The sequence below is a fragment of the Physeter macrocephalus genome, chromosome 8 (assembly GCF_002837175.3).
Source record: "Physeter macrocephalus isolate SW-GA chromosome 8, ASM283717v5, whole genome shotgun sequence".
Lineage (NCBI taxonomy): Eukaryota > Metazoa > Chordata > Mammalia > Artiodactyla > Physeteridae > Physeter > Physeter macrocephalus.
Window position 1 is genome coordinate 94,735,440 of NC_041221.1, and position 24,416 is coordinate 94,759,855.

The 24,416-nt window shown below is 34.8% G+C and overlaps 1 protein-coding gene across 5 annotated transcripts in view; it reads right to left on the reverse strand.

Moving 5' to 3' along the window:
- Window positions 1–6: 6 nt before the first annotated feature.
- Window positions 7–24,416, reverse strand: part of SKIC3 (SKI3 subunit of superkiller complex) — a 90,275-nt gene continuing 65,865 nt past the window's right edge. For all 5 annotated transcript variants that reach the window (XM_024119732.2, XM_028493088.2, XM_028493086.2 and 2 more), the window contains 9 exons: window positions 23,508–23,561; window positions 23,195–23,306; window positions 20,055–20,183; window positions 16,401–16,516; window positions 13,681–13,839; window positions 9,977–10,129; window positions 4,859–4,989; window positions 2,949–3,072; window positions 7–1,202 (listed from right to left, as the gene is read on the reverse strand). In XM_024119732.2, the coding sequence (XP_023975500.1) occupies window positions 1,128–1,202; window positions 2,949–3,072; window positions 4,859–4,989; window positions 9,977–10,129; window positions 13,681–13,839; window positions 16,401–16,516; window positions 20,055–20,183; window positions 23,195–23,306; window positions 23,508–23,561 (1,053 nt within the window). In that variant the 3' untranslated portion in view covers window positions 7–1,127. The remainder of the gene's footprint in view (window positions 1,203–2,948; window positions 3,073–4,858; window positions 4,990–9,976; window positions 10,130–13,680; window positions 13,840–16,400; window positions 16,517–20,054; window positions 20,184–23,194; window positions 23,307–23,507; window positions 23,562–24,416) is intronic.

Genomic DNA, 24,416 nt, shown 5'->3' on the forward strand with positions numbered 1-24,416 from the left:
CAAAGCAATCTTGAGAAATAAAAACGGAGCTGGAGGAATCAGGCTCCCTGACTTCAGATTATACTACAAAGCTACAGTAATCAAGACAGTATGGTACTGCCACAAAAACAGAAATATAGATCAATGGAACAGGATAGAAAGCCCAGAGATAAACCCATGCACATATGGTCACCTTATCTTTGATAAAGAAGGCGAGAATATACAATGGAGAAAAGACAGCCTCTTCAATAAGTTGTGCTGGGAAAACTGGACAGCTACATGTAAAAGAATGAAATTAGAACACTCCATAAAGGGCTTTTTGAAAAAATAAAATAAAATAGGAAAATGTGCTTTCATGTCTTAAAATCTGAAATTCTGAAATTATACCTGATATCGATACTATAAAGAAAGAAGGTAGCCATTTCTTTTTTTTTTATTTAAGGAAGTTCATCTTTTCATCATCACTGAAGGAACTGCATGATCAGTTAAATATTGTCAGCATTATTTTCCAAAATTTTTCATTAATGTTTTAAATGCAGCCTTACACCTGAGTGTTTTGAATTATATAAACATATCCATTAGCAGTCTAAGATTCACCTAACATTTATATTATGCTTCTTCAACAGAATCCAAGATGAACCACTAGTAAAACAGATTATAAGATTATCTGGATTTTAGATGAGTTGGTCTGCTGAACTCTAGAATTCACAGAAGGAATTAAATCTTTGAATTTGTTGTTCAACAAATAAAATTCTGCATTGTTTTAATCTCCTTTTGCATATTGTTTAGCAAATGGCTATTAAGGTTTTATTGTAAGGGATTACCAAAAAACAGTCCAATGGTGAACCATGCAAGATAGAGAAAATAATGATTTACAAATAACTAATGAACAACTAAGGGAACAATGGTTTTTCCTTTCATTACAGACTTCTCAAAATCAAAGATATTTTTCAAATTAAAGTTATATTAAAAGTTTATGGAAAATTATACCCCTAGCTTAAGAACTTAAACATCTTTAGATTTAAAAAAGGAATGGATGATTATAACTATAGTTTTTTTAAATGTTGCTTTGGGGAAAAGTCTTGATTCTTTGTTTCACTCTCTCTAATAGCTTTTTCTTTGCTTGCTTACTATAAAATAAAGCATTGTTATTGTGAGGACAATTTCTGATTCAGTTCCAGTGCTCTTGTATCTCCATGAGTTTTGGCATTGTTTACCAGTACCTGTGGGAAATTACATACAGGAAATGTTAGTATTTTCTTTATTAACAATACCTATATTTAGAGTCATAGAAGCCGAGTAAGCCAAAGGGCAGCGGGCAATATCAAACTACACAAGAAAAAGTGACTATGTGCAAACTTTCTGTCATTTTTGCTGAAATAAACTGCTCAAACAAAGCTAACATCAGAGATAAGCACAATTTACTTAAATGCTCAACAGTATGGATGTCAACATTTTGATTGTTACCACTGCCAGCACTGCATAAAGTTAAAGGTTTTGTTTGGAGGTTTTGTTTACAATTCTGTCACCTCTAAACCCTTACCCCAAAAGACCATTTTATGCATAGAATTGTTCAAATGACATTGCTCTCCTTTAAAACCACAGCTTAGGATCAAGGCTTGGGTTCTAAGCTCTATTAAGAACCTTTCCATAATTTTCATCAATTCCACAAACTAGAAGCTTTAATTTTAGTTGATCATTTGATTACTAAAACATTTTTTGGTTGTTCATTTTCAAACACTGTGAAGGGTCCGAGATGTTGCTGCACCTTCAAGCTAACAAGTTAGCCTGTCACAGTTTCATGATGGGACACCTGGGTCAGAGACAAATGTCTTTATCATTCATGGTGTAGCAAACGACATGAGTATCAACATATTTGCATCTGTTCCCCTCCTATCTAAGTCTCAAAGGGGTGACATGGATGGATGCACACAGTTTCCCACATACACAGTGGGTTGACAAGAGGGGAACCTTGGATTTAAGCCTAGGCGCCTAGGAGACTTGAATCTTTTATAATTGGCAGTAAACATGCCTATTCCTTGCTCAGGAGGGAGACACTTATCTCCATCTCCCAAGGCTGGGGGTGTTTAAAAAAGGCTTCTCATTAATTTTCATTGTGTTTTTAAAACTCTTGGCTGAAGTTATAAGAATTTTAACCCAGTACATGTCATACAGACTCTACCTTTTTAAAAAGAATACACACACACACACACACACACACACACACACACACATACATTTGACCCTTGAACAACATGCAGATTAGGGATGAAGACCCTCTATATGCTCAAAAATCCACATATAATATATAGTCAGCCACCCAAATAGGCAGTTCCTTGGTATCCATGGATTCAACTAATCAAGGATCACGTAGTACTGTAGTATTTACTATCGAAAAAAATCCAAGTGTAAGGGGACCCACATCATTTATTTAAACCTGCATTCTTCAAGAGTCAACTGTACATGTTTATATATTTAGAAACCAGAGCCATCCCATGAGAAGTGGAGTAGAAACTGTCATATGAATTTTACAGAAAAGACAACAAGAAGTAAAATAATTTTTCCAAAGATAATATGAACATCCCATTAATTTCTGCTGCTTCTAAACCTATCCTATCTACCTATTTGCCTCCACTGCAATGGTCATAAGAAATACTACAACCAGAACCCAGAGCCTTCATCTATCTTTTCTTATGCTACATAGCACATCAGGAGAATATATTTCCTACAGGTTAAATCGGTGGTTCTCAACCAGGGGTGATTACACCTCAGATATTATTTGGCAATGTCTAGAAGACATTTTCAGTTGTTATAAGCTGGGTGGAGGGAGGAGGACAATGCTACTGGCATCTAGTGGTTAGAGTGGTTAGGGATGCTATTAGACATCCTACAATGCACAGGATAGCAATCCTTAGCCCTCATCCAACAAAGGTCCAAGATGAATATCTTTAATAAAATCAATGCCTTACATCAATGAGCTCGTAGTCATTTTTGGCATGTAAGTGTCTCAGAAGGTACCAACGTGCTGTTGAAACAATAGATTTGGGATACCCAGGCTGATACACCACTCTCTCTAAAAGTCGCCGTGTCTCTCTGGGAAAAAGATAATTACTTTCAGTCCAAAGCATATAAATTAATATAAGATATTTCATATATTAGTCTCAAATACACATTATCTTTCTCATTCTTTTGTAGACAACGTGCTGATTACTTCATGAATTTTTTCATCCATGTAATGAAAAAGGTAGTAATAATGGTTAACATTTACTAAGTATTTATTATGTGCTACGTAGTATGCCAAGTGTTTTACTCATATGGTCACATTTAACATTCACAACCTTATAAGGTAGGTTGCTGCTATTATTCTCATTTTGCAGATAAGTAAATTAAGGCTCTTTCCAAATAGAATGGGGAAAATGACCCCTATTTCATGAGCACTTCTGACTGCTCTACTTCTAATCCCTCTTGAAGGTAGACAGAAAATAAATAATGTAAAGCTAATACAGAGTGGAACAAGAAGAATATTTAACATCTACACTAGAGGCTAAGTGTATAATATCAGGCTTTTAGTATATATTTTTAAGAACGTGTACAATATATGAACCTATGTAATAAGAGGCTGATTTACAGTTGTGTTCTAATTTTTTCTTTCCAAATTTACTAACATCTATGGCTCCAAAGACTTCTGTACGGGTAGAAACGACACAAATTGTGGTAACTTCAGAACTGCTGAATAGGAAGATTTTGTAAGTAGCAACTGGTTTGAAGTAGGAGCTAAAGAATAACAGGCCCTGAAGATGCTTTTACATAGGAATCACATAGTAAAGCAGCACTGCTTTTTCTTAAGCGGTATGTTTATTTGAGCTGATTTTGGGTGGAGATAAAAATTATGGGAGGTGCTAACAGAGATTACAGGCAATTGGGGGTTAAGGCTCTCTAAGTCATGTATACTGAGCTTCAGCAGAAAGAGTTCATTAGTAAGTTCACATTATAGCCTAAAACATTTCTTGGTGAAATTAGTCATATAAGAAGTGGCAAAAATAAATAAATATCAGTAAATGATGCTGGAATTGCTAATTAGTCATAGGTCTTATTTCTTCCTTCACTCCTATTTTGTGGTATTGATGTGACCTTTGCCACACATTTATATGTGTTAAGCTCTATGTCTACAATTCTTATTCTGTTCCAGTAATATATGCTCCCAAACCATTGTTTCACTTATGCTTTGTATTATGTGTGATATCCATTAGAGCTAAATATTCTCAGAATTTAAAAATATTCTTGCCTGTTTTTTCATCCATATGACCTTTAGGTAATTTTCTTCAAATTTATTTCTGACCTCATCTCTGCTTCCAATAAAAAGACTGCTAAAATTTAAATTTAAATTTTATAACTTTAAATTTTTATATTTAAATCTGTGAAGCTTCTAGATTTTCTAGATATAAAAACCACATTATTTATAATATAATATCTCTGCCTTTTTAATATTTATTATTTTTTTTCATAGCTTATTGTCTTGCAGGAATTTATGTCAATCTAGCCTTCAACTGGAGCCTTTTGGGTTTTGTTTGTTTCTAGAATCCACATTTACATTGTTGGCTCATCCTAAAACAGTGAAGAGCAAAAATTCCAAGGCCTTCTTCACTCAAAATGCTGTCATGCAAATCTCTCATATTCTGTATCTGGGTACCAAATCACTTTTTTTAAGTAAGACTTTATTTTCTTCCTTACTGGGTTATTAGAACCAGCCTTTCCAAAGTAGAAACATATATATGAATAACATCAAAGTTTGTCAAACTAATTCTAAACCTTTGTTTTGTAGAAGGATTAAAAGTGAAGAAACACTTTGAAGAAAAAAATGAACAAAGATTCTTCATACCTTGCTCCCATTTTGCGTTTGAATTGTAACAAAGATTGTAAAAGGACAGCCAGCGGACAAAAGCAAAGTTTCAAGGCCTCAGTTGTAGCTTCTTGAACCAAGGATGGCCAGTGATCACTGGAAATATTAGCCTATAAAAATAAAAGACAAAAATTAAATCATTAAACATTTGACACGTTTATTTTTTTTTAAATAAATTTATTTATTTATTTTTGGCCGCATTGGGTCTTCATTGCTGCATGCGGGTTTTCTCTAGTTGCAGCGAGCGGGGGCTACTCTTTGTTGTGGTGCGTGGGCTTCTCATTGCGGTAGCTTCTCTTGTTGCGGAGCACAGGCTCTAGGCGCACGGGTTTCAGTAGTTGTGGCACGCAGACTCAGTAGTTGTGGCTCACAGGCTCAGTTGCTCCGCAGCATGTGGGATCTTTCTGGACCAGGGATTGAACCCATGTCCCCTGAATTGGCAGGTGGATTCTTAACCACTGCGCCACCAGGGAAGTTCTGACATGTTTTTTTTTGCGGTACGTGGGCCTCTCACTGTTGTGGCTTCTCCCGTTGCGGAGCACAGGCTCCAGACGCGCAGGCTCAGCGGCCATGGCTCACGGGCCCAGCCGCTCCGCGGCATGTGGGATCTTCCCAGACCGGGGCACGAACCCGTGTTCCCTGCATCGGCAGGCAGACTCTCAATCACTGCGCCACCAGGGAAGCCCTGACATGTTTACTTTAAAAAATATAATCAGCTCTTATTTGTTGACTGCCTACTTGTCTAAGTTGCCATGTAAATGCTACAGGGAGCAAAATTCTACAAAATGATTAAAATCTGATTCCTGCCCTTATGGAACTAGAAAACAAGGCTGACAGGGATTAAGGAAGGTTTCAAAAAGGAGATATCACTTTAAAAACACTAAAATATTTGCTAAAAGAAAATGCACTATTCTATTACATGGGTGAATGAAATCTATCAATTACTAAGCCTCTGGTCTACCAAATATACAAAACTCAATTTAACATTATTCTTTAACTGGTAGTGTGTAAGTTCCACATTTCAAAAATTATCTAAGGAGAGAAGAAAGACTGAAATGAAATATGTTAATAAAATCCCAATATAGGAAAAAAGGTGCAAAGCAGATCAGAGCTAAATCAAAGTCATCAATTCTGAAAAACATTTTAAGAATTTCACTTTATGGGGAAAATGTTAAGATATCTATACATTACTTAGGTTGCAAACGTTAGTGTGTTATAGTATGTACTGACTCAGAAATAACATAGATAAGTAGTTCCAAAGAAACAGTAACTGCAAATAAAATGGTGAACACTTTACTGAATTACATAAGAAGGAAAAAAAAATGTATTTAAAATCTTTCATTGAAAACCTCAAATTGTAACCAAGAATTCATAATTACAGGTATCTAGAATACACATTTTAATAAAGTCAATATAATGAGTGAATACACAGTCCCTTTCAAACACTAAATTATTTTTTTAAATGTTAGAGCAATAAACTCTGAGTTCAGCACAGGCAAGAGTAATTTGTTTAATCAAGGAAGAGGAAGCCATAGGGATAATGAATATGAAAATAGATCAGAGATTATGAGGCATCCTCCATAAAGATGGGAGCAATGGCACCTTGGGTACATCTGGAAAAGAATGTAAGGCAAAGCCCATACTAATAAAATTACTCCTAATATATTTTCATAAACCAATAACACAAAACTCTCACTGGTTGCTTTTATAATACACTCTTTAAATTCCAAGAATTCATATAAAGTATTCCGTAAAGATAGCCCATATATTATGATATAATAGTTTCTATATGTAACTGGTATACTAAATAATGTGATTAGAATACACTTATTTTTGTCTCCCATTATGTTTTTAAAATTTATTATATGAGGGAGACTTTTCCTCATATAATAAGGATGTAAATTACAGTAGGTCCCATGACTCTGACTTCCATTCACAAACACGGTCGTAATTAGAATGTTCTCTTTTCAATACTTCAATCTTCAGTCAAAGGTAACATTTACACCCCACTCCCATCTCCTCAGCTCCCAGCTAGGGTATGCTTACAGGGAGGAGCACATGGCTTGTTCCTCCGCCCAACACTCCGACCTTTTCTTACTAACTGTAGTTTCAGGAACCAACTGAAATATCAGAAGTTTGACTGATGCCATCATAAGATGATGCTCTTTAGGCCTGACAGATATTTAAAGATCTTTTTCTCATCCAGACTTTCCTAGCTTTATCAGAGACTCTCAACTTTATGCATAGTCTCTTACTGCAGGACCAGCTAAGAAATCTGTGGGGCTCAATGCCAAAAAACAAAAACAAAAACAAAAACATGCAGGGCCCTTTGTTACAAAATGATTAAGAATTTCAAGATGGCGGCTGCAGAGCGTTAAACCCAGTGTGGAGGCCTATGCAGGTGCACAGGATAGGATGCACACCCACGAAGCAGTCCTGCTCAGCTGCAGTTCCACTAACCTGGGTGAATGAACTATTCCACTTACTCTCCTCACATGCTATGGCAATCTGGAAACCTTTAGCTAGCTTCCTTTCTGCTAGATCCCATCATTCCTCTAGGTGGCTCTACATGTCAAGATCTAAGATAATTCCCATGGCAGTCCACTATCTCAGCTGGCATCACTCATTCCTGGCCCTAACAAGCTCTAGGAGCACTGCTCACCCCACGCTGCAGCAACTCTCCTTCACAAGATGGAGGGCACCTTGTACCCAAACATACACTCCTACCCACTTTTGGGATTCACCCACTGCTGACCACTCTGTCCCAGAAGCATACAGTCACTTTCCAAAACATGAGCAACTCTCTTCCCAGCAGGTGGAGAGCCAAAGCTTCCGAGGCATGTGTCAGATACCTGTCCATGTGCTTCTAGACGTGTGCCTCCAGGACCTCAGAGGTCACACATCAAAGCCTCGCTCTCTCTGGCAGCGAGACTCCCTTCCTCGTCTGGTGGGCACCTGTGTGTGGAAACGTGCCAGGGGGACGATGGGGGAGGCAACAGCTTTCTCCAGAGAGATTTCTTCACAATCCTCCAACTCTGCTCTTCTAATGCTTTTATAGCTTCCTTATAGGTTACTCTTCTACCCACTTCAGAAATCTGTATCTTGGTCTGATATTTCTCTTTGGAATCTGATATTTAATATCTCAGGGGAAACTTTCAGTTTAATAGCCTTTTCATATATTATTACACATACAATAGCTTCTCTTAAAACAGTCTAATTTTAATATACCCATCCTCTGCACACTGCCAGCTCTTTACCAGAGAAATATGACATCTCCTTATAATAATTGCTGGGTATCAAATCTTATAACAAGCAAATTAGATGTGGATGGTGCTTTAAAGTTTACAAAGGCATTTATAAATGTTAACTTCATTTGATATTCCTAATACCTAGGCAAAGTAGGTATTACTACCTCCACTATTACCAAAAAAGGTTGGGGGAGCTCTAGACAGCTTAATTGGCTGAAGTTTTCACAGGTTGTAACTGGTAGAACCAGAACCAAGGCTCTTATAGAAAACACTTCTGTGGTGGTAGTAGTGGTGGGGCAATGGGGGCAGGTATACCTGGGTATTACTAAATTGTAAGCTAATTTTCCCATCTGTAAAATAGGGTTCTTATGAATATTAATGAACTTAATATGTATAAAGCAGTGTAACAGAATCTAGCACAGGCTAAGTGTTCTGTATGTTTGCTATTATTATTGCTATTTTTATTTTATTTCAGGGCAGATTTAATTTCCCAGCATGAAGAACAAACAAACAAAAAACCACATCACTAATAATATTTATTAACTAACAAATAATAAGTTAGACTAAAAGAGTATCGACTTCTCCAGTTCACATATTCAAGAGTATTTATAGGTGCTACATGTGGCTTCCATAGCCCACCGACTGCCAATGTCACAAAGACTTTTGTTAAATATAAATATGGGACAAACAAAACAAAATGTTTGGTGATCTAGAATTACCATTAAGCACCATTTCTTTCCAGCCAAATCACCTCAAATTTGACTACCATTACTTAGTCCAGTCATTCAAAAACCATTGGTGGAGGAGCTCCTATATATAAGGCAGAGTGGTAAAGCAAAGATGCAAAGATGAACAAAACATGGCCCCTACCTAAGGAGCTCTGAAACGTGCTCCACAGTAATAGCAACAAAGCTGAATAAATTTCCTAATTCTTATATTTCTTTGGCAAAATGTCTAGTTAAAGCAAGTAAATAACGTTGGCAATGGACTACTATGGCAAAAGCATGAGTTAATTCAGGCCTGTCTAGGAAATTTCTTCCAAAACAAAAAATGACATTTTATCTTTTAATTACAGAAATAACATGAATATGATAAAAAATTCAAACACTATCAAAGGATATAAAATAAAAAATTCTCCTCCACTATCCCTTAAAGACCCCTAGCACTATCCTCCAAAATAACTGCCATTAAATTTCCTTTGCATCTTTTTGTATCTTTCCATGTGCCTATTAGCGTGCACACATGTAGACACACACACACACGATGTAGAAATATATATTCTTAAAAATACATACCACACATATATACACTCGAATAGCATATCATACACACTGTCCTGGAGTTTGCTCCTCCATGCAACCACTTAAATATTTATCTTGAAAAGTTTTCCACACTAGTATATAAGACTTCTAGATTAATATACCTACCTTGGTATCAGAAAACATATCAAGTCAAAAATTATTAGAAATCCCTCTTACAGAATGTTAAATTGAACTAAGAAATGACTAAAATGTTAATTATTGGTATCTTTGTCACTGATGAGTAGCTGGGTTAATTCTAACTTAAATCACCAAGAAACAAAAATGTATATTCTGCCATAATTCAACTTTTAAAATTGCAATCTTTGTTTTCTCCCTACACACTGACAGTGTCCTGTTAGAGTCTATAGGTTTATGTTATGTTACTCTTATGTCCATCAAAAAGCCCAAATACAAAGTCTATGAGGAGACCACACTAGAAGGTGATGATACTATAAGAACTCAATGGAATAACACTATGTAAAAAGCTTTTATCTTTAAGAAAAATAAAAGAATCAACTTTTCACATCATAATTATAACATGATCTTACCATGCAGACTTCTAATGCAAGCAGTGCTAGTCTCAACAGGCTTGAGAGTTTCCCACTCCAGCTGCCCTGTTGGGATGCTACTTGTAGACTCTTCCTATAACACATCTCTGCAGCACCCATCATTCCTTGGGACTGATATATGTGTGCCAGCCACTAAGGAACAGCAAGAGAAAAGAACCCAAAAGATTTTAGTTTTGTACACAGTCTACTTCCAACAAATTCAATAAACTTTGATGAAACTAAATTTTTAATTTAATTATTGATAAATTTTGTGCCTCCAAAACAAAAATCACAGGTCAAAAAAGGGGTAGCCATCTTGCCCATTCTATTAGCAACAGCCACATCCAGTCTGAAGCCTTAAAAAGTCTCCCAAGATGGCCAGTCAGGAACAAAATCAAAATGCAATATGATTTTTTATACATTACAGATGTAACATTTAACATGTGAAAATCAATGCAATCTACCACATTAACAGAATAAAGACAAAGATGCATTCTCATAGATGGCCCCCACCCCAAATCCACTCATTCATGATAAAAAACAAATCTCTCTTGACAAACTCAGAAGAGAAAAGGATTTCCTTAATCTGAAACATAAATTGGACAGCCATTTTAGAATCTGATAAATACCTACAAAAACCTAAAGCAAAAATTATAATTATGAAATTACAAATGTTTTATATCTGAGGTAGAGAATAAGACAAGAATGTTCCCTTATCACCACTCTGCTTAACACTGTAATTGAGGCTCTATAAATAGTGCAATAAGGCAAGAAAAAAATTTAACATAAAAATATTAGAAAGAAAAAGTAAAACTTTATTATTTGCAAAGGACGTAATTGTGTATACAGAAAACCCAAAACCATTTCAAAAGAATAAGTGAATTCAGCAAGGTTTCTGGAAGGTCAATATATAAAAATCAACGGTATTTCTAAATGTTTGACACCAACATACAGAAAAAAATACCACTTGCAATGGAACAATAAAAAAAATCAACTACCCGGAAATAAATTTAACACAAAAAATGTAAAAGACCTCTATTGCAAAAATTTTAAAACACTGCTGAGAGAAATTCAGAGCTTAAACAAGGAGGAATATAACACATTTATGGATAGAGAAACTCAACAGTAATACTTTGTCAATTCTCCCCAAATTAAACTATAGATTCATGTAATTCCAATCAAGATCTCTGTAGGACTTTTGTTTGACGGGGAGAGTAAGGGTAATTGACAATTTACATGTAAATGCAAAACACCTAAAGTGATTGAGACACACTTGAAGGAAAACAAGAAAGTTGGAGGTCTTAATATTACCTCCACATATCAAAACTAATTATAAAGCTATAAGCAAGAATAAACAAATAGATCAATGAAAAAGAAGGAAAAGAATAGGGAGCCTTAAAAGACCCAGTCACCTGATTTAGGACAAAAGCATCACTACAATTTAGTGGGGACATAATGGTCTTTTCAAAGGATGGTACTGGGACAATTACACAACCATATAGAAAAAAATGAACCCTGACCCTGCAACACTCACAAAAATTAATCCAGGGTGGATCACAGACCTACATGTGAAAGGTAAAACAACAGTTTCTAAAGAAAAATAGGAAAATATCTTCATGAACTTGGAGTAAGAGTTCTTGAGTAGAACACCTCAATAATGCATTAGCCATTTAAAAATGATAAATTAGACTTCATTAAGATTAAGAACTACTCATCAAAAAATAATACTATGAAAATGTTAAGCCAAGGTGCAGATGTGAGAAAATATTTGCAATACAGATATCCAAAAATGTGCCTGTATCCAGAAAATATGATTCCAACAATTCAGTAAAAAAACAGCATATGAAAAACTACAGTAAAGAAAAGGTACTTTAAAAAGAGGAAATCCAAAGATCCAATAAGCATATGAAAAATGGCTCAACAGCATTTGTCATCAGGTAAATTCAAGTTAAAACCACCACAAGATACTATTACCTACATATCCGTTGGAAAGGGAAAACAATAACCACCATCTAGCAATATCAGCAATTGGAATGCTCATAATTTGCTGGTGGGAACATAAACTGGACAACCATTTAAAAAAACCATTTGACAGGATCTACTAAAGTCAATATACACATACTCTATCACCCAACAAAAGGCATATCCCAGAATGGACACAGCACCATTAATCATAATAGCCAAAACCTGGAAACACAGTTGACCCTTGAACAACACGGATGTAACTTATAGTCAACCTCTGTATCCATGGTTCCGAGGATTGAACCAACCATGGACTATTGAAAAATATCCATTTATAAGTTGACCTGTGCAGTCGTGCAGTTCAAACCCATTATGTTCAAGGGTCAACTGTAATCCAAACAGTAAAAGGGATATTTTACAGTATATTCATAAAAAAAATGAAAAAAAATTATGGCTACATGAATTTCAACTAAATGAAACAACTAAATGAATTTCACTGACATGATGTTGAGTGAAACCAGATACAAAGTGATACTCCATTTATATCAAGTTCAAAAACAGACAAAATTAGATAGAAGTGATAGAAGCCAGAATAGTGTTTCCCCTTTTCTTTTGGACATAGGGGGCGATCACAAAGGGAGAGCATGGGGAAGGCAGCTAGACTGCAGAAAATGTTCTATATCTTGATATAGGTCATGGTTAAAAACGTATATACATATATAATGAGTATAAGATTTTTACACTCTATTCTTTGTGAATTATATCATAGTACAAAAGAAAACACATATACTATCTCTAAGACTTTACTTACTGTATAATTTATCCTTTAATTTTTCCCTTTTAGTTTGACAAGGTGTTTTTCCCCTTGATAAAGAACATGAGATCGTAAATATCCAGTTGACCTTAGAATTAAAGTATCTTAACTCTCATATGGCAAATTTACTCTGAGAGGGAAAAAAGCACCATATTTCTTCAAGGATTAGAGTAAACAAAGTGGCTTAACTTGCATAATCCAACTATTTTACACCATTAGATAATCTTTTTAAGCAGGACATCAAAACTGTTGACATAACAAAAGATCAAAATGAAGAACTGTAGTAAAATAAGCTTCTGTAAAACCTATATCAAAAAGTCCCTTGATACTATCTTGTGGTACAGAAAGAACTATAACAAATTGAGTAATTATATGCTTTTTGTATTTTACTATCAATAAGAATAAAGTACACAGTGATCATTATGTATTTGTCCTTGCGGTAAGCAGAGCCAGCTAAAAGGGCAGACAGTCTATTGATTCAGGCATCCGTCCTGAAAAGAACTATTTCTAAAGGCACTAAAAACCCATTAAAATCTTGGATATAGGTTACCTGTAAAGTAGCTAAGGAAAAACTACACACATCCCTTCTAAAGACAGAGTTAAACACCATTATGGTAACTATTACAAAATGTTTGTAACACTTAGCTCTCTTACACCAATCCCATGTAAAAGACAGTATTTTCAACACTATTTTAAATGGAGAAAATTTATAATCAACAATGTTAAAAGCTTTGAAGCCGTGCAGCAGCAGATCCTAAATGAATATTCAACTTCTTTAGTTTCTCTAACCACAATACCCTTTAAATCCTGAAAATGAGAGATATACAGTGAATCTAAAGGCGAGACAAAAATGGAGCATACCCCTGACCTCATTTAATATCACAGAGCATTTTAATTCAGGACTCACATAAGAAAAGAGAGAATTTACCTGCCAAGCTGGAACAGAGGTTGAGTTGGACATGACTGTTTTTTGCAGCTCTTCAAGTACGGCATCTGGGAGAGGTTTTTGTGACTCTAGGAGTGGTTTACATTGAACTTGTCTCAAAAGTAAGATAACAGCTGGCTGATCAGGGTTACTTTTTAAATTCTAAAAATCAAACCCCAAACAGAAATACATCAAACAGGTTCTTAAATGTTAAATGTAAAAGGCAAATAAGCTATTCTCCACATTGAAAAAAAACCCGACTTTAACCTTTTCTTATTAAAAAATAAACAACAGCAAAAGTCAACAGAACACTGAACATCTTGGGAATACCAAACTCTACACTTAAATAAGCTCTAAAATCAGTAATGCTATTACTGTAGTTTGTAAGTTGTTAATCTTAGATTTAGTATGTCCCTTTGACTTGGTTTATTCTTAGGTGATATCTTGAAAAATTTAGGTACTACATAGAAACAGCTGAACTAAGAAAATATAAAATTAACAGTGAAAGCTAAAACTAATCCTTATTGGAAGAAACTTAACTTTTTAAAAAAATATTTATTTATTTATTTTTGGCTGTGTTGGGCCTTCGTTTCTGTGCGAGGGCTTTCTCTAGTTGAGGCAAGTGGGGGCCCCTCTTCATCACGGTGCGCGGGCCTCTCACTGTCGCGGCCTCTCTTGTTGCGGAGCACAAGCTCAGTAGTTGTGGCTCACGGGCCTAGTTGCTCCGCGGCATGTGGGATCTTCCCAGACCAGGGCTCGAAGCCGTGTCCCCTGCATTGGCAGGCAGACTCTCAACCACTGCGCCACCAGGGAAGCCCAAACTTAACTTTTTAAGAGGGAAAGAGTTATAAATTTTTTCCTTTCTCAACCTCTTAACAAAGATACTCATTGTCCTTCCTCCAGGCACAGACTTCTTACACACTGGGAGTAAGAGAAATGACCCATTTACCCAGGCCATTTATTTATACCTTAAAACACATACACACACATATAAATGTATTGTATGTGGGTGTATATATATATATATATATATATATATATATATATATAATATGTGTATGTTGTATATGTGTATATGTGTGTGTATATATATGTATATACATATATACATACAATATACACATACAAGAAGAAGTTAAGGAGATTCTCTAAACAAGTCCTTCCACTATTGTTTTAAACGTTTCTTTCTTTATTGCTTGTCTCTCAATGACATAATTCTTTATTTTCTATTATTAGGTCATAGTCCTAAATGTCCTTATTTCTAAAATGTGATTGCTTTCTTCTAAGTAAGAGACTGGGACATTCAAATGACAAGGAAAGGTTCATAAAAGTATCCCTTATTCTGTCAGAGAGAGCACGAAGCAACTGTCAATTTATGCTTACTAAACATTCACTGTATTACTAAACTGTCCTGAACCTAGATGGAATTTCTTAAATAAAAGAGAAAATGTATTATTCTGATTTTCAGAGAATTCAAGGACCAAAGGGATCTTCAAAGATCCATTCTTCTCTCTCTGTAAAATTTATATTGATCTTTAAAAAAACATTTCTAGAAAGACAATACTTTCTCCCTGGTAAGCATTTATGAAAACAGATGTTTTCAGGAAAAATGATGTTTAAAACTCCCCTTATTCATTAAATTATTTTTGAGTTGGTTTATGAAACTGATTTGTTCATTCAATAAATATTTACTGAGACCCTACTATGGGTTAGGCAAGGTGTAAGAATTTATTCACACAGCCTACAATCTAGGTAGGTAAAAACTGACTACTCAATAATTCCCGTCACCCACTTAACAATCCCCACAGTCATTCTACATTGTTCAGAACTTTGGGAAAATGTAGGGATACTGGAAAACATAGCATTCTGAAGAGAGTAACTAGAAATCAAAGGAATATACTGCTTCCATAATGGTACCAAAAAAAAAAAGATTAGGGCTTCCCTGGTGGCGCAGTGGTTGGGAGTCTGCCTGCCGACACAGGGAACACGGGTTCGTGCCCCGGTCCGGGAGGATCCCACGTGTCACGGAGCGGCTGGGCCCGTTAGCCATGGCCGCTGAGCCTGCGCGTCCGGAGCCCGTGCTCCGCAATACTGGAAAACATAGCATTCTGAAGAGAGTAACTAGAAATCAAAGGAATATACTGCTTCCATAATGGTACCAAAAAAAAAAAGATTAGGGCTTCCCTGGTGGCGCAGTGGTTGGGAGTCTGCCTGCCGACACAGGGAACACGGGTTCGTGCCCCGGTCCGGGAGGATCCCACGTGTCACGGAGCGGCTGGGCCCGTTAGCCATGGCCGCTGAGCCTGCGCGTCCGGAGCCTGTGCTCCACAACGGGAGAGGCCCGCTTACTGCCAAAAAAAAAAAAAAAAAAAAAGATTAAAACCTTGAGCCTTAAGAGTCAGACAAATGTGAGCTCAAAACAGCAACTCCATCAATTTCTACCTGTGAACTCCTGTGCAAATTACTTACCCTCTTTAAGCCTTAGTTTTCTCACTTGTAAAAATGGGGATAATAATAAATACCTACACGTCACAGGATTGTTGTGAAGGTCAAATACAAAGTACTAAATGTATTAACTAGCTTACAGTAAGTACTCAGTATCATCATCATCATCACCACCACCACCACCACCACCAAATGCTCTTTAAATAACGTGCATTCTATTTTTGAAGTTATTTTCCAAGTAGGATAAGACTCCATGAATCTCAATTCCATAACAATACCTTTGTGCAGAGGGCTTCAGCTTCAGCTATTCTTCTTGTGTCTATTAGACCAGTGACAGCTTGGGAGAGAGACCACTTTTCAAGAGATTGGTTGTAATTTTCAAAGAATTCTTTGTCTTTATTAAAAAAAAAGTCAATGTTACTTTTTTCTGCAATTTATAATGTGTTCTCAGAGAAGTAATCAGTTGTTAAGAAGTATTACAATTAAATTACCATGCATATACAACTTTTACACATACCACTGGAATACCATAGACTATCTCAACATGAGACAGGTTTCTGCAAAGTTTCATAGCAGGAATATTTACAGCTGAATAACTTAAGACTTTATATACTTGTGACTTACATTAAAAAAAATCACTATCTTCAGTAAAACTGAAAATACTTCATTGAAAAAAAGTAAAGATTTATTGCAATATAATTGACATATGATAAACTGCACATATGCACATATCCAAGCTGTAAATCTGATGACTTCTGACATAAGAATACATCTGTGAACCATCACTACTATCAAGATAATAAACATATCCATCATCATGAAAAGTCTCCTACTACTACTTTGTAATCACTTCTGTCTCCAACCCCTCTCTCCTCCTTTTCTCTGTCCCCAATCACTAATCATTTTCACTCACAACAGATCAGTTTCCATTACCTAAAATTTCATATAAATGAAATCATAAAATATAAACTCTTTGGCATCTTTCATAGCAGTTAACATGGTAAATTACATTCATTTTCTTTTTTTTTGTGGTATGCGGGCCTCCCTCTGTTGTGACTTCTCCCGTTGCGGAACACAGGCTCCGGACGCGCAGGCTCAGCGGCCATGGCTCACGGGCCCAGCCGCTCCGCGGCATGTGGGATCCTCCCAGACCCGGGCGCGAACCCGGTTCCCCTGCATCGGCAGGCGGACGCGCAACCACTGCGCCACCAGGGAAGCCCCACATTCATTTTCAAATATTAAAGCAACCTTGCATTCCTAGAAAAAACCTCACTTGATCATTAAGTATTACTATCTTTTTTATGTGTTACTGGATTTGAATTGCTAAAGTTTTGTTATAAATTTCTACATCTGTAGTTCTGTAGTTTTCTTGTAATGTCTTTGTCTGGTTTTGGTATCTGCATAATGCTGATCTCATAGAAGAAGTCAGGAAGTGTTACCACCTTTGCAATTTTCTGGAAGAGTTTGTATAGAACTGGTATTATTTCTTACTTAAATGTTTGGTAGAATCCATCTGGTCCTGGAGTTTTCTTTATATGAAGATTTTTAACTATAAATTCTGTGTCTTTAATAGATATAAAGCTATTCAGTTTATTTCTTCTTAAGTGAGCTCTGTATCTTTTAAGGAATTTATCCATTTTATCTACATCGCCAAATTTAACAGCATAAAGTTGTTCTTAAGATTCTCTTATGAGCCTTTTAATAGCTATAGTGTTGTACCCTCTTTCAATCCTGACAATGGTACTCTCTGTTTTTTTTCCTGATGCCTGGCTAGGTTTATCAATTTCACTGATCTTCTCAAAGAACTACATTTTGCTTTTGTTGATTTTCTGTTTTCTATTTCATTGATCGCTACTCTATTTTCTTTTCTTCTGCTTACTTTGGATTTAATTTCCCCTTCCTTTTTCTAATTTCTCAAGGCAGAAGCTTAGATCATCGATTTGAGGCCCTTCTTATTTTCTAATGTGGACATGTAATGCTAATATTTTCATATAAGCAGTGTTTTAGGAGTATTATAGAATTTTATATGTTGTTTTTTCATTTTCATGCAGTTCAAAATATTTTCTAATTTCCCTCTGCCTTATTCTTTGACCTGGATTATTTAGAAGTATGTTATTAAGTTTTCAAATATTTGAGAATTTTCCAGATTTTTTGGTTATTGATTTTTAAATTAATTCCATTGTATTTAGGTAACATACTTTGTATGATTTGAATCCTTTTAAATTTACTTAGACCTGTTTTATGGCTCATAATATGATATATATGGGTAAATAGTCTGTGTACACTTGACAAAAATATGCATTCTGTTGTTGTTAGGAGAACTGTTCTATAAGTTCTAACTAGGTCAAGTTACTTAATAGTGTTTTTCAAGTTTTTAATTATATCTTTACTAATTTTCTGTCCAATTGTTCTATCAATTATCAAAAGAAGAGTGTTGAATCTCTATAATTATGAATTTACCCATCTCTCCTTTCAGTTCTATAAGTTTGTTTCATGTATTTTTCCATAATTTTTCATTTTTTCTACCTATTTTATTGGGAAATACAACACAGATTTTATGTGTTTTGAAGGTTTGCTACTGGGTGCCTAAACTGTCCTCTTGATGAATTGATTCCAATGTGAAATGACCCTCCTTATCACTGGAAACATTCTTTGCTCTGAAATCTTAATTTGTAGGAAATTAACGTGGCCACTCCAGCTTTCTTTTTATTAGTGTTAGCATGGTATATCTTTTTCCATTCTTTTACTTTTTAGGTCATTTTTGTCTTTTTATTTGCATCTTTTAAAAATTGATGTATAGCTGATTTACAATGTTTCAGGTGTACAGCAAAGTGATTCAGTTATACATATATATAAATATATACATATATATTCTTTTTCAGATTCTTTTCCATTATAAGTTATTACAAGATATTGAATATAGTTCCCTGTGCTATAAAGTAGGTCCTTGCTGTTCTTCTATTTCATATATAGTACTGTGAGGTTATTTTGGTCTTTAAAGATAGATTTATATTTTGTTTATGTTTCTTTGAAGCAGTATATAGTTAGCTCTTGCTTTTTCATCCAATCTGTCAATCTGTGCCTTTTAACTGGGGTATTTAGACCACTATACTTAACTTGATTATTGATATGGTTGGGTTTAACTCTATTGTGTTGTTTTCTCTTTATTCTATCTATGTTCCCTTTTCCTCCTTTTTGTATTATATAATTCCATTTTTTCTACTTTGGTGGCTTATTAATTAAACTCTATTTTTTTAGTGTCTACTTTAAGGTTTAGAGTATTCATCTTTAACCTGTCACAGTCTACCTTTATGTACAGTTGATCCTCTGTATCTATGGATGTGGAACCCATGGATATGCAGAGTCAACTATTACTACATCATTTTATATAAGGGAGTTGTGCATCGATGGATTTTGGTGTCTGAGGAGGGTCATGAAACAAATCCTCCACAAATCCTTACGGATGACTGTAATATTATACCACTTCACTTACAGTATAAAACCTTTACAACAAAATACTTCCATTTTCCCCTCCTGGCCTCTGTGCTATTGTCATATGTGCGTTAAACAGTTAATTACATGTTAAAGAGATTTCTATCATGTGTCATTTGTGGATCTGTTTCTATTGATTGATTTTTCTCCTCATTATGGGTGGTATTTTCCTGCTTACTTGCATGCCTATTAAGTTTTAACTGGATACCAGACTTTGTGAATTTTACCTTGCTGAATGCTGGATATTTCTGTATTCCTGTAATGTTCTTGAGCTTTGTTCTGTATGCAGGTAAACTCCTTAAGGCTTGTTTTTAAGCTTTGTTAGATGAGAATATAATAGCCTTTCATGTGGGGCTAATTCTCCCTACTACCTTTTGGCAATATCCTTCTGAATACTTTATCTTGAATATATCATGTATGAAATGCTTTTTTAAACTTACTTGAAGCAGAAACAGCAGATAACAGTGCCAACTGTAAATCCATCCTCTTTGGCTGAGTGTTCTTCACTAGGGCCAATTTATCATCAGCATGACAAGCTGCCATTAGCCCAGCCCAGACAGCAGGATCACCTAAACACAGGAAATACAGTTAGGAGGCTGTCAATATCAACATGTTGCTGAAAAACTACCAAAAATGAAAGTAAAAGTTTACAAATACCAACAAATGAAATAAAATATTATCTCCAGAAAAATTCCATTTTCTTAGAGAAAAACTAGTTCATAAGGCACATTACTATAATCATCCTTTAAGATTTGCCGTTTTTTCCAAACACATCAGAGGATAAGAAATATCCTATTTAACTCTTCTTCTATGGCTGGTTACGTGAGTTGCCAAGAGTACTACGCTGTTGTGGAAAGGTCAATTATATTCACTTTCACTGAATACCAAGGGCAAGTCTCACAGAGACACTTGTGTTCATCACTCTCCCTATATTAAAGGCTCAGTCATAGGAAAAGCAAGATAACACAATTTCTCAGCTCTTAAGAAAAGTCTGAGACAAAGGAAAAGCTCAAGACAACTCCATTTTACCTATGTTCTAACAGCCAAGCATAAAAGTCACTTCATCATTCCAAGGAAGCAATTATGATTACACTGATGTATCCCTTCATCCATTTGGTCTTTCCTTCCTTCCTTCACACCTTGATATAGCTTCAGGGAAAGAGGGAAAGCCCAATAGCAGTGGGTTGAGAAGGTAATAAAAGAGATTATGAGTATAGACTCCTCTTTTCAAGAAAGTTAACTGTGAAAACAGAAAGCTGGATTGGGATTTGGAACTTAGGCTTTTTAATTTGTTTGGTCTTTTGTTTCACAAGTCATATTTTGCAGGTTAATATTTACATGGTTAATATTTTCAGTCCTATTACCCTTAAAAAAACAAATGGATAATTTTAAAATCCTACAAGGGGTTCCAGTTAACATTACAGTCATTTAAACATATTTCTTAGCTCTAGTTTTTAATTTTTTTCTTACCTAACTGCCCCATCCAATATATATCTCCTATCAAATGGCTGAAATACATGTATTTTATTTATAGACAGTATTACTGCTAATTGTACAAGAATCATTAGAAGTCTTATGTAGACCAAAAAGGTTTATAAAAAATTAAATACGTATCTTGATATTATAAAATAACTTCTGCCCAGATAATGCCTACCTTATTTTAAATATCATAAGACATAATCAAATCCAGAATAAGAAAATGGGGACCATTTCCTAGAATTTATGGTGAGATATGAATACTATATAATGAAAGGCAGATGACTGAATCTTAGATCTGGATTTTAGGTCTAACAATGCCACTAATTAACTGTGCAGCCACTCTTCCTTTGGAACACATATTTCTACAAAATAAGGCATCTAAATTAGATGATGGCTCAGGTGCCCTCAGGTCTAAAATCCTATAATTCCAGTTGAAGTGGACTCAATTTTTGTGTTTCTAAGATTAAGTGAACAACTCATTTAAGGATCTTAGCGTATTCTATAGTTTAGATTTGGGGAAGCGGATGGACATTAGCTGGCAGCAATTTCTTTTGTCACAATTCAAAAGAATTGCTGTCTTCATGAACTCTTCTACAGATAACCAGCAACTCAAATTCTCTATGAAACAAAGTGATAATATTATACATATATATGTATATACACATATATATAATTTATACATATATATATACTAGAAACCTAAAAAAATTTTTAATATGGTTTGCTAAAAATACCTTTTAATATCACAGAAGCACTAATCTAACAGACATTGGATTTCTTTCCATTCAATTCTAAATTCCTGGGATTATATTTAAATTTCTGAAAAGATTCCTTCGAGTACCAGCTATCAAAACTGTACTTTGTCTAACTAAAGATCTACAAAGGTCAGATGTACAGCAACTACACATAATTACAATTACATTCACTTTCACTGGACTCCAAACAAGTCTCAAATAAGCACTCAGCTTCATCAGTCAGTCCCTGTTTTAAGCTTCCTATATGACTCTGCTTCCTTGTTTATGAATTTCTCCAGATAATATGGGAAAACCAGAGAAAATGATTAGAGAAGATCTTAGCTGGGCAATCTCACCTTTCTAAAGTGTATGCCACATACACAATCAAAGGCTGACATCTATCATTCTAGATCCACAGTAAGAATTCTTGAGAGTAATTCTATATCTAATACTTGTTTGGGAACACCTTTAAAAATCAGAAACTTACCTAACATAGAACATAGATAAAACCAAATGTTTAGGATTTCTTTTTGTTCTATTTCAAAAATGAAAGAAAGAATAAACAGCAGGACATTGGTCTGTTTACTTGTTTTATAAAATAATCTCTGAAGTTTAATTAGGATCCTTATCATTTATTGTGACGATAGTACTGAACCTGTTCTTTTTTATGTTTCCCCACAGTCCCTGGCCAAAAGCAATAGCATTCTGATCCAGCAAATGTTTGAAGTGCTCTGGGGGAATATACTGTTTAAAGCTATATTTCATGTTAAAAATAATATTATGTAAAAATATATCCCATAACCCTACTTTGTTAGACATTCCAATCCTCTATAGCATTTCTCAGCAGTGGTAACGGAAGCATGCTGATGCAGGTTATATGCAGTTCCTCAGTGCCTTTTGTGACCAATGGCGTACATACGACTCTGGTTAGAACTAAGAAATTAGTTCAGGTGAGGCCAGCACCTTGGCAGTTCTAACAGTTACCACAGAAGACATATCCCACTCTTCAAGAAGTTAACTACACATAAAAAATAACTAAACATGTTTATTAAATAATTTAGTAGCTATAAATAAACCTCATTAAACCAGACTGATGGAAAACAGAAATAAAACCACTTTGTGAAAATATATAATTCAGAGTTTCAATAATGGTTAATGAAGTATCTTTAAACAGATATTCCTTTGAGCCTGCTTCAATAACTGATTATCTCTTAAATATCAGAAGTGGAATGCAGTAATCAAATAATATGCAAGATCTTAAAAATTTTTAAATTCCCTTATTTCATAAAAATACAAACTTTGCTTCTTTAACACAAATGCAAGATGGACGGAATCCTAAATAATGAAATGGATCACATTATATTCACCTGGAGAAAGGAGAGCTGCCTTCTGAATGGCCTTTAGTGCAGTATTTTTCTCACCATCTGCGGAACTGCTTCCCACAGCCAACTGATTTACTGCAGTGTACAGTAATGCCTTCTACAAAGAGAAAGGAAGGGTGTTAACCAATTCTCTTTATAGCTCCCTGACTTTCAAAGTGACTAAAAGTAGTACTATATTGGATATGATGTGACCCCTAAGCCTAAGAAGAAAAATTATTCATCAATAATATTATTTAACAATATTATTTAACAGTAAATAATATTATTTAACATTTCCTTTGAATTGAGGCAAACTAACCTTTCCATGATTTGAATCCAGAATATGAGCCACATTTCCTGCTACCGCACCTCCCTATAATAGTAAACAAATTATTACTTATATAAATGCATAAGCTTTCACAAAAAAGTAAAAGTTAAGACTGATAAAATCTTTACATTAAGTCATTTGAAAGGTTCAGCTTTATCACATTTGTAAGTTTTAAACTCAAGTACCAACTTTAAAAAAGCAGTTTAATATTTTATAAAAGAAAATCTTTTCTACTATGATCAGTTCAACTCTGCTCTTTTAAAATATTCATTAAAGATCCAAAAGTTACATGACTTTACAGTAATAACAAACAAATATACAATTTTCTAACAATATACAAGATTGTGAAACGAAGACTGAAAGAAAAAAAAGAGAGACCACAAAACTTATTTTAAGATAAACTAACATAGTTTTACTCCATGAAAATTTAGTATTTTTAAAATGTCCACAGTCCCCAGTAAAGTAAGTAACTAAAGTTCAGAGCATCATGAACCTCACCGCCACCACCTCAATATTCAACTCAGTACTAAAAGTAAGGAAAATATACACAGCACGATAGTTTTCATAAAGTCGATCTGAAATCCTTAATTTTTAAAAATTCAATTAGACATTTTACCTGGAAAAGAAAGTGAATTATAAGAATAACATAACAATCTATACATGTTCAAAAAAGTCCACCTCCTTCTTTGTATCTTCCATTACACCCAGAGCAGTACAACAGTACATGGAAGAAACTCCATGTACTACTTGTTGAATGACTAATGAAAAACTTCACTAAATAAGAGAACTCCCTTGCTCTATTAATTATTTTCCAGAATGATAATGTTAATATTGATACTTTAAAATTGTATTATATACCACATCATAAGTTATTTTATCTTTTGCCAGAATTTAGAACAT